Raw genomic sequence first — 11,186 nt, 5'->3', positions numbered from 1 at the left:
TATATATTGTGGGGTCACCAGTCCGGTATTTATATATTGTGGGGTCACCAGTCCGGTATTTATATATTGAAATCTGCCCCACACCCTGACCTCTGGGCAGGGGACCCCCTGTCCCCCGGGTGACATCTTGAATCGCTGCTGCCGGCCCCTTGATTACAAAGGCTGTGCGTCCCGTACAGTCCGGCTGCTTGTCTCCAGTTAGAGGATTTATTCCTCCCAAGACTCTTCCAAATCTCTGGACTCCAGAACCCAATTCAGAAGTCACCAGTGGTGGAGTAAAGGGTAAGACGAGTTTCCTCCACTCAGAGAATCCACCCTGGAGCCCCTCACCCTTCATCAGTGACAAGCCTGATATTTCCTCACCGCGTCGGGGCAAATCATTGCCACAATTCTATCACAGTTCCTCTTTTCACCACATTTCCTTCTCTGTTACATGTCAGTGCTGTTGATGTCCGCCGCCTCTTTGCAGCCACATCCGGTCTCCACTCCCAGCATTGACTATACGGCGTGCCGCAGGGCGGGTTTCCTGATGGTGGACCGTGTGTGTGACAGGGAGACAACACAGGCGAACAATTGGGAGACGGGGACAGAGCGTTGTCGCTCTATAACGGGAACCTCCCTCCACGGGGATTATAAAGAAGGCTGCAGATTTAATGTGATGAAAAGTGATTGGTCCACGTTACCATCCCATCTACAGGAAGAGGAACCTTCTCTGTGACCTTTTCCATGGACTCCTGACCCCAGACCCCGGAGTTACCAGCTGATCTGTGGGATTTCTCCAGGTAGAAGCAGCTGCCAATCAGCAGAGGGGAGGGGAATTGTGCCGGGGTTCTGACTAAAGTCCGTGGGATTTCTGTGGTCAGCAACAGCTGCCAGTCGGCGGTGTGGCGGGGCTTGTGCCAGACTTCTAATTACACCTAGAAAACTTTAAAAAGTGAACCGGGACTTCTTTTAAAATGGAAACCCACATGCATTATAGAGCCATCTCCATCACACTCATCTCCATCCCTCGTCCACCATGCTCCTCTGCGTCCCTCGTCCACCGCGCTCCTCTCCGTCCCTCGTCCACCGCGCTCCTCTCCGTCCCTCGTCCACCGCGCTCCTCTCCGTCCCTCGTCCACCGCGCTCCTCTCCGCCCCTCGTCCACCGCGCTCCTCTCCGTCCCTCGTCCACCGCGCTCCTCTCCGTCCCTCGTCCACCGCGCTCCTCTCCGTCCCTCGTCCACCGCGCTCCTCTCCGTCCCTCGTCCACCGCGCTCCTCTCCGTCCCTCGTCCACCGCGCTCCTCTCCGTCCCTCGTCCACCGCGCTCCTCTCCGTCCCTCGTCCACCGCGCTCCTCTCCGTCCCTCGTCCACCATGCTCCTCTGCATCCCTCGACCACCGCGCTCCTCTCCGTCCCTCGTCCACCGCGCTCCTCTCCGTCCCTCGTCCACCGCGCTCCTCTCCGTCCCTCGTCCACCATGCTCCTCTGCGTCCCTCGTCCACCGCGCTCCTCTCCGTCCCTCGTCCACCGCGCTCCTCTCCGTCCCTCGTCCACCGCGCTCCTCTCTGTCCCTCGTCCACCGCGCTCCTCTCTGTCCCTCGTCCACCACGCTCCTCTCTGTCCCTCGTCCACCACGCTCCCCTGCCTCCCTCGTCCACCACGCTCCCCTGCCTCCCTCGTCCACCACGCTCCCCTGCCTCCCTCGTCCACCACGCTCCCCTGCCTCCCTCGTCCACCGCGCTCCCCTGCCTCCCTCGTCCACCGCGCTCCCCTGCCTCCCTCGTCCACCGCGCTCCTCTCCGTCCCTCGTCCACCGCGCTCCTCTCCGTCCCTCGTCCACCGCGCTCCTCTCCGTCCCTCGTCCACCGCGCTCCTCTCCGTCCCTCGTCCACCGCGCTCCTCTCCGTCCCTCGTCCACCGCGCTCCTCTCTGTCCCTCGTCCACCGCGCTCCTCTCCGTCCCTCGTCCACCCTGCTCCTCTGCATCCCTCGACCACCGCGCTCCTCTCCGTCCCTCGTCCACCGCGCTCCTCTCCGTCCCTCGTCCACCGCGCTCCTCTCCGTCCCTCGTCCACCGCGCTCCTCTCCGTCCCTCGTCCACCGCGCTCCTCTCCGTCCCTCGTCCACCGCGCTCCTCTCCGTCCCTCGTCCACCGCGCTCCTCTCTGTCCCTCGTCCACCGCGCTCCTCTCTGTCCCTCGTCCACCACGCTCACCTGCCTCCCTCGTCCACCACGCTCCCCTGCCTCCCTCGTCCACCACGCTCCCCTGCCTCCCTCGTCCACCACGCTCCCCTGCCTCCCTCGTCCACCACGCTCCCCTGCCTCCCTCGTCCACCGCGCTCCCCTGCCTCCCTCGTCCACCGCGCTCCCCTGCCTCCCTCGTCCACCGCGCTCCCCTGCCTCCCTCGTCCACCGCGCTCCCCTGCCTCCCTCGTCCACCGCGCTCCCCTGCCTCCCTCGTCCACCGCGCTCCCCTGCCTCCCTCGTCCACCGCGCTCCCCTGCCTCCCTCGTCCACCGCGCTCCTCTGCCTCCCTCGTCCACCGCGCTCCTCTGCCTCCCTCGTCCACCGCGCTCCTCTGCCTCCCTCGTCCACCGCGCTCCTCTGCCTCCCTCGTCCACCGCGCTCCTCTGCCTCCCTCGTCCACCGCGCTCCTCTGCCTCCCTCGTCCTTCCATGCTCCTCTGCGTCCCTCGTCCTTCCATGCTCCTCTGCGTCCCTCGTCCTTCCATGCTCCTCTGCGTCCCTCGTCCTTCCATGCTCCTCTGCGCCCCTCGTCCTTCCATGCTCTGCGTCCCTCGTCCTTCCATGCTCCTCTGCGTCCCTCGTCCTTCCATGCTCCTCTGCGTCCCTCGTCCTTCCATGCTCCTCTGCGTCCCTTGTCCACCGTGCTCCTCTGCGTCCCTCGTCCACCGTGCTCCTCTGCGCCCCTCGTCCTTCCATGCTCTGCGTCCCTTGTCCACCATGCTCCTCTGCGTCCCTCGTCCACCATGCTCCTCTGCTTCCCTCGTCCACCGCGCTCCGCTCTGTCCCTTGTCCTTCCATGCTCCTCTGCGTCCCTCGTCCACCGTGCTCCTCTGCGTCCCTCGTCCTTCCATGCTCCTCTACGTCCCTCATTCACCGTTCTCATCTCGGTCTCTCGTCCACCATACTCCTCTCTGTCCCTCATCCACCTCACTCCTCTGTCCCTCACCCACCGTGCTCATCTCAGTGCCATGTGCCGAGCCGCTGCTACCATCCAGACATCACAGTGTTTGTGGGAGAGCTCCGTTTTTTCTCGGTCTTCTCTATACATCATCTGAGAAGGGTGAGGCTGTGCCCTGTGCACCGTGTTATCAGCCGCTCTGATCTTTGCCTCCTCGGGGGTTAGATATGACAGTCTAAGGGGACAGGCACTGCCGGTCCTGATTCCACTCTTATCTCTGACAAAGGAATTTGTCTCACCCTCCTCCCCGGAGACATCAGAAGATCTTCAAGGCTCAGAGGAATGGTGAAAGGGTTAATCGGTTTATAATTAAGCTGAAAGTTGGGAAAAAAAACAGAGTGCAGGTGAGACATCGATCCACAACCTATAGAGAGTAGAGAGCCGAGCGGCAGACATACCGATCCACAACCTATAGAGAGGACAGAGCCGAGCGGCAGACATACCGATCCACAACCTATAGAGAGGACAGAGCCGAGCGGCAGACATACCGATCCACAACCTATAGAGAGGACAGAGCCGAGCGGCAGACATACCGATCCACAACCTATAGAGAGGAGAGAGCCGAGCGGCAGACATACCGATCCACAACCTATAGAGAAGAGAGAGCCGAGCGGCAGACATACCGATCCACAACCTATAGAGAGGAGAGAGCCGAGCGGCAGACATACCGATCCACAACCTATAGAGAAGAGAGAGCCGAGCGGCAGACATACCGATCCACAACCTATAGAGAAGAGAGAGCCGAGCGGCAGACATACTGATCCACAACCTATAGAGAAGAGAGAGCCGAGCAGCAGACATACCGATCCACAACCTATAGAGAAGAGAGAGCCGAGCAGCAGACATACCGATCCACAACCTATAGAGAGGAGAGAGCCGAGCGGCAGACATACCGATCCACAACCTATAGAGAGGAGAGAGCCGAGCGGCAGACATACCGATCCACAACCTATAGAGAAGAGAGAGCCGAGCGGCAGACATACCGATCCACAACCTATAGAGAAGAGAGAGCCGAGCGGCAGACATACCGATCCACAACCTATAGAGAAGAGAGAGCCGAGCGGCAGACATACCTATCCACAACCTATAGAGAAGAGAGAGCCGAGCGGCAGACATACCGATCCACAACCTATAGAGAGGACAGAGCCGAGCGGCAGACATACCGATCCACAACCTATAGAGAAGAGAGAGCCGAGCGGCAGACATACCGATCCACAACCTATAGAGAAGAGAGAGCCGAGCGGCAGACATACCGATCCACAACCTATAGAGAGGAGAGAGCCGAGCGGCAGACAAACCGATCCACAACCTATAGAGAAGAGAGAGCCGAGCGGCAGACATACCGATCCACAACCTATAGAGGGGAGAGAGCCGAGCGGCAGACATACCGATCCACAACCTATAGAGAGGAGAGAGCCGAGCAGCAGACATACCGATCCACAACCTATAGAGAAGAGAGAGCCGAGCGGCAGACATACCGATCCACAACCTATAGAGAGGAGAGAGCCGAGCGGCAGACATACCGATCCACAACCTATAGAGAGGAGAGAGCCGAGCGGCAGACACACCGATATACAGGACAGAACTGAGTGGTCAGGACAGGTTTCCGTAGAAGACATGAAGTCCTACATCTGGCTGTTCCTCCTCCTCCTGTCACTTCCTGGATGCCCAGCAAAAAAAATTCAGGTGAGCGATTAATCACTGTTCTATCGCTGGAGGGCACAAGCCTTGCTTATGGAGAGAGCAGAGTCTCCCCCTTTCCCATGGCGAGTCTTAGGGGCCCCACTATACAGATTCACCTGTTTATAGAAATTGGAAGGTAGCATGGTGCAAGTACTGGGAGATCCTATAGAGGTGGAAGGTAGCATGGTGCAAGTACTGGGAGATGCTATAGGGGTGGAAGGTAGCATGGTGCAAGTACTGGGAGATGCTATAGGGGTGGAAGGTAGCATGGTGCAAGTACTTGGAAACGCAATAGGGGTGGAAGGTAGCATGGTGCAAGTACTGGGAGATGCTATAGGGGTGGAAGGTAGCATGGTGCAAGTACTGGGAGATGCTATAGGGGTGGAAGGTAGCATGGTGCAAGTACTGGGAGATCCTATAGAGGTGGAAGGTAGCATGGTGCAAGTACTGGGAGATGCTATAGGGGTGGAAGGTAGCATGGTGCAAGTACTGGGAGATGCTATAGGGGGGGAAGATGGCATGGTGCAAGTACTGGGAGATGCAATAGGGGTGGAAGGTAGCATGGTGCAAGTACTGGGAGATCCTATAGAGGTGGAAGGTAGCATGGTGCAAGTACTTGGAAACGCAATAGGGGTGGAAGGTAGCATGGTGCAAGTACTGGGAGAGGCTATAGGGGTGGAAGGTGGCATGGTGCAAGTACTTGGAGATGCTATAGGGGTGGAAGGTGGCATGGTGCAAGTACTGGGAGATGCAATAGGGGTGGAAAGTAGCATGAAGAATGTACCGGGAGATACCATGGGGTGGAAGGTAGCAAGGTGCATGTACCGGGAGATAACATAGGGGTGGAAGGTAGCATGGTGCATGTACCATGAGATACCATAAGAGAGGGAGGTAGCATGGTGCATGTCCTGGAGGATACCATAGAGGTGGAAGGTAGCATGGTGCATATATTGGGAGATGACATAGGGGTATAAAGTAACATGGTGCATGTACTGGGAGATGCCACAGGGGTGGTAGGTAGCATGGTGCATGTACTGTAAGATGCTATAGAGGTGGAAGGTAACATTGTGCCAGGCACTGGTACTGGACAGGTCACAGACACAGATGAGTGTACTAATTCTTCAGGTTGTATCCCCTCAGCTTTGTATCCGTTATACAGCGGGAATGATATAGGGACAGATTCATGACCTCCGGAAAGATTAAAACCTGATTGGTCAATGTGGGAGGCAGTCCACGTTTTGCTCTGGTTTTGGTAGATTTGCAGAGAGTACATTGATAACAGATAGGGCAGCAGATGATACATCAGTAGAGATCTGTGGACAGTGGTGTAATATTCTGGTGAATGGCCCTTTTTCAGGTGGGGAAATTTACCTTCTTGGTGGAATCTGTGTTGAAACTGAAGGATTTTCTAGAAGAAGAGGGGAAAGATCCCACAATTGCAACCTCTGAAGCCTGCTTTGATCCCGGACTTCCTGAAGAATTCACCCCAGTGTGTGAAGAGGAGGATGCCCCAGACATCTTCATGAAGCTAAGTAGGTACACTCCAGTGGATAGAAGCTTGCTGGGGGTATTGATCAGTCACAGCTTTGCATAACAGAGGAAGGGGAGAGAGAGCACAGCTGTACCCTGGTGTCACTGCAGGAAACAGGTTTCTGGTCTTAGGGGGTCCCATAGACTTTTCTTAGATTTGTTTGTAAACTTTCAAAGTTGTGGTGCCACTGGGCCTATGGTGGGTGGTCTGTGGCAGATGGTTTGTGGTGGGCGGTCTGTGGCAGATAGTGTGTGGCGGACGGTCTGTGGTAGGTGTCCTGGTCTGTGGCAGATGTCCTTCTGGTCTGTGGTGAATGCCCTTCTGGTCTGTGGCGGATGTCCTTCTGGTCTGTGGTGAATGCCCTTCTGGTCTGTGGTGAATGCCTTTCTGGTCTGTGGCGGATGTCCTTTTGGTCTGTGGTGAATGTCCTTTTGGTCTGTGATGGATGGTCTGTAGCTTATGTCCTTCTGGTCTGTGATGGACGGTCTATGGGGGATGTCCTTCTGGTCTGTGGTGGACGGTATGTGGGGAATGTCCTTCTGGTCTATGGTGTGTGGCAGGTGGTCTGGGGGGATGTCTGTCTGGTCTGTGTGGGATGTCCTGGTCTGTGATGGACGCTCCTTGGGGGATATCCTTCTGGTCTTTGGCGGATGTCCTTCTAGTTTGGGTGGTCTGTGGCGAATGTCCTTCTGGTCTGTGATGGGTAGTCTGTGGGGGATTTCCTTCTGGTCTGTGATGGGTGGTCTATGGGGGTTGTCCTGGTATGTGATGGATGGTCTGTGGGGGATGTCCCTCTGGTCTGTGGTGTATGTCCTTTTGGTCTGTGATGGATGGTCTGTAGCTTATGTCCTTCTGGTCTGTGATGGACGGTCTATGGGGGATATTCTTGTGGTCTGTGGTGGACGGTATGTGGGGAATGTCCTTCTGGTCTATGGTGTGTGGTGGGTGGTCTGTGGTAGATGGTCTATGGGGGATGTCCGTCTGGTCTGTGTGGGATGTCCTGGTCTGTGATGGACGCTCCTTGGAGGATATCCTTCTGGTCTGTGGCGGATGTCCTGGTCTGTGGCGGATGTCCTTCTAGTTTGGTGGATGGTCTGTGTTGGGTGGTCTGTGGGGGATGTCCTCCTGATCTGTGATGGATGTTCTGTTGAGGATGTCCTTCTGGTCTGTGATGGATGGTCTGTGGTGAATGGTTTGTGGGGGATGTCCTTCTGGTCTGTGGTGGATGGTTTGTGGGGGATGTCCTTCTGGTCTGTGGTGGATGGTTTGTGGGGGATGTCCTTCTGGTCTGTGGTGGATGGTCTGTGGTGAATGGTTTGTGGGGGATGTCCTTCTGGTCTGTGGTGGATGGTCTGTGGTGAATGGTTTGTGGGGGATGTCCTTCTGGTCTGTGGTGGATGGTCTGTGGTGAATGGTTTGTGGGGGATGTCCTTCTGGTCTGTGGTGGATGGTCTGTGGTGAATGGTTTGTGGGGGATGTCCTTCTGGTCTGTGGTGGATGGTCTGTGGTGAATGGTTTGTGGGGGATGTCCTTCTGGTCTGTGGTGGTTGGTCTGTGGGGGATGTCCTTCTGATCTGTGGTGGTTGGTCTGTGGGGGATGTCCTTCTGATCTGTGGTGGATTGTCTGTGGGGGATGTCCTTCTGATCTGTGGTGGATTGTCTGTGGGGGATGTCCTTCTGATCTGTGGTGGATTGTCTGTGGGGGATGTCCTTCTATTCTGTGGTGGATTGTCTGTGGGGGATGTCCTTCTATTCTGTGGTGGATTGTCTGTGGGGGATGTCCTTCTATTCTGTGGTGGATTGTCTGTGGGGGATGTCCTTCTGGTCTGTGGTGGATTATCTGTGGGGGATGTCCTTCTGGTCTGTGGTGGATTGTCTGTGGGGGATGTCCTGGTTTGTGGTGGACGGTCTGTGGGGGATGTCCTTCTGGTCTGTGGTGGATTGTCTGTGGGGGATGTCCTGGTTTGTGGTGGACGGTCTGTGGGGGATGTCCTGGTTTGTGGTGGACGGTCTGTGGGGGATGTCCTGGTTTGTGGTGGACGGTCTGTGACGGATGGTGTGTGGTGTGAGGCAGGTGGTCTGTGGTGGATGTCCATCCAGCCTGTCATGGTTAGATGGATGTGATGGTTCTCCCTGTTATGATCAGACTTGGCTCTGATCAAACTCTATTTCATGCCCACCATTTGATAAATATGTTTGTGTTAAAGTCTGAAATGTAATTGGAGAATTTTTCTTTTTTTTTAGTAGAAGCCTTAAAGGGTTTTGACGAATGTGAGATCTGCGCTAATCCGGCCTGTCCAGGGTGTCGGTAACCAAGAACATGTCACCTCTACTACCGTAAACCAAGGTTCTCATCCCGATTATCTTCTGCCTTGACAAATTCCCTTCCCTGACCTTCTGCCATGGCTAAACATTGTCTGGTTTATTAGAACAAGGCTCATCTATGCCGGGTCAACCTGTGATCTAGGTGGTCTCTCTCACCCTCTCTAATTAATAAATCATCTCTTCTGCCTGTCAGTGTCCAGACTGGAGCTCTGGTTCCTGATGGATACATTTCTGTTTATCCTGGAGTTCACTTACCTGACCAATAGACCCCCATTCATATTAGAGTTCCGATCCCTGGTGGGTCCAAGTTAAAACTTTCATTCCTGACCAATGGATCTCATTCCGGACTGAAGATTCACTTCCTGAATAAAACAACCTCTTCCCATACTGGAGTTTCCATCCCTAACCGATGGATCTCTGCCAGGACTGAAATTCTTATCCTTAACTGCAGTCTGAGGATCCACTTCCTGACAGAAGAATCTCTATCCAGACTGGACTTCTAATTCCTGACTGATGGAACACTGTACAGTCTGTAGCATCAATCCCTAACCGAAGGACTTTAGTCGAGGCAGAAACTTTGTTCCCTGACTGATGGAACACTGTACAGTCTGGTGTCTAATGAGTCAAATCTAAACCAAAAGTTCCTATACGTTACCAATTGATTTCTGTCCAGACTGGAGCTCTGATCCCTGACGGATGAGCTTCTGCCCAGGTTGGAACTCTGAGCCCTGCCCAATGGTCTTGTTGGGACTGGAGCATTTATCCCTAAATGATAAACTTCTGTCCGTCCTGGAGCTCTCGTACTGGGATGATGAACCTCTGTGCAATTTAAATTCTTAAATAATGGGGACTCTGTCCAGACTGGAGCTCTGATCCTTGACCGATGGATTTTTGTCTGGACTGAAGTTACTATCCATGACCAATGGATCTCTGTCCAGAATGGAGCTTTTTGACCCCTGACCAGTGGACAGGATCTCCGTCCAGCCTGGGGCTCCAATCCTGCACCAGTTGACCTCTGTTCAGTCGGGAGCCCTGATCCCTAACGGTTGTATCTTTTTATGACTGGAGTTCCTATCCATAACCAATGGATCTCTGTCCAAACTGGAGTTCCAACACCTAACCTGTGGGTATCTATCCATTCCGGAGCTCCAACACCTGACCAGTGGGCATCTATCCATTCCGAAGCTCCAACACCTGACCAGTGGGCATCTATCCATTCCGGAGCTCCAACCCCTGACCAGTGGGCATCTATCCATTCCGGAGCTCCAACACCTGACCAGTGGGCATCTATCCATTCCGGAGCTCCAACCCCTGACCAGTGGGCATCTATCCATTCCGGAGCTCCAACACCTGACCAGTGGGCATCTATCCATTCCGGAGCTCCAACCCCTGACCAATTGGCCTCTGTCCAGGCTGGGACTTCTTCTGGAAATCCAGCAATCTTTTTTTCTATATTTCCTTTTTCTTTATTGATGTGAATTTGGAGAAAAATGCTAATATAACCTTATCTGTAGACTAGAGCCAACTGGATTACATATAATTAGAGTAGCAAATAAAAGCACAGATCTGATTGGCTGTGATTCCATAGCCAGGGAAACAATTTAATCTGTCGTACTTCTACTTCTGCACTTGTATTGATCACCAATCTCTTTCTGAAGGATAATCAGTGGGTCGGGCAATTCATGTATAGACAAGTATTGATCATCATTAATTGACTCTTCCAGCATCTTTTATCTCCAGAATAATATGAAAGGGAAGATTGTTATTGTATGATTGTATGACCCGATCGCTACACGATTTCCTAACGATTGTGTAAGATAATCCTATAAGAAGTATAATGTATGTGCAAATGTATCCCATATTGGATTAAATGTTGAACCAATGATTGTGTCTATTTCTTGTGTTTGGGCCGAGACGGGACGTTTTTCTTTTTTCTGTATCATATTATTGAAGACCTGGAGCACTCAGAATCTGGTGTAGCTGTGCATGGGAGCCAATCCGCTTATAACTTCTTAAATTAAAAGAGAAGTATGGGGTTTTTTTGTTTTGTTTTTTAATCATACTTACCTAGCTGGATGCTGCATATGTCCCCCACCGGCTCTAAAACTGAGAACTGAGCAATCAAGCACCGCCGATCACTCGGTTCTCAGAGCTCCCTCAGTAGAGAGCCGGTGCATGTCAGTCACCGGCTCTCTGCTCTGCCCCACCCCTCGCTTACTGGAGGCCCTAGGCTGTGGAGGGAGCTGCCGGGTGTGGCTCTTAGCGGCTCGCTGAGAGGCTGAGCGCTGGTCCAGGCATTTGGGCAGATCCCGACCATATGTAGGCAGTCTTTTCCCAGTCTGGACCGGCTCTGTAATGTCAGCCCGCTGTCTGCTGCGAAAGGGTCACAGGAGTGCAGAACGAACTTCACTCCTGTCATCCACAGGAGAAGTAGAGCCAAAAGAGCTTTCCCCGTATTTCT

At 54.1% G+C, this 11,186-nt stretch overlaps 1 protein-coding gene across 2 annotated transcripts; it reads left to right on the top strand.

The window, feature by feature from the left end:
- Positions 1–3,535: 3,535 nt before the first annotated feature.
- On the top strand, positions 3,536–10,610 carry LOC143933053 (guanylate cyclase activator 2B-like). Of its 2 annotated transcripts, none has more exons than XM_077456014.1 (3): positions 3,536–4,872; positions 6,227–6,401; positions 8,648–10,610. In XM_077456014.1, exons 1-3 carry the CDS (start codon positions 4,804–4,806, stop codon positions 8,710–8,712), a joined length of 309 nt encoding a protein of 102 aa, XP_077312140.1. In that variant the 5' UTR covers positions 3,536–4,803; the 3' UTR covers positions 8,713–10,610. The 2 variants fall into 2 exon arrangements, with proteins under 2 accessions (XP_077312140.1, XP_077312139.1); XM_077456013.1 differs by having other exon boundaries at positions 8,645–10,610.
- The last annotated feature ends 576 nt before the right edge of the window (positions 10,611–11,186 follow it).

Source organism: Lithobates pipiens, unplaced genomic scaffold (assembly GCF_037356315.1).
Source record: "Lithobates pipiens isolate NorthernLeopardFrog02 unplaced genomic scaffold, aLitPip1_a1.2 Scaffold_27, whole genome shotgun sequence".
NCBI lineage: Eukaryota > Metazoa > Chordata > Amphibia > Anura > Ranidae > Lithobates > Lithobates pipiens.
This window is presented reverse-complemented; position numbering and strand designations above follow the sequence as displayed.

What these genes read in the sequence shown, in the direction of transcription:
- LOC143933053 (XM_077456013.1), top strand. Translation starts at nt 4,804, where the DNA reads ATGAAGTCCTACATCTGGCTGTTCCTCCTCCTCCTGTCACTTCCTGGA. An exon ending in GCCCAGCAAAAAAAATTCAG is followed by an intron (nt 4,873 to 6,226) that starts GTGAGCGATTAA and finishes GCCCTTTTTCAG; the next exon opens with GTGGGGAAATTTACCTTCTT. An exon ending in AGACATCTTCATGAAGCTAA is followed by an intron (nt 6,402 to 8,644) that starts GTAGGTACACTC and finishes CTTTTTTTTTAG; the next exon opens with TAGAAGCCTTAAAGGGTTTT.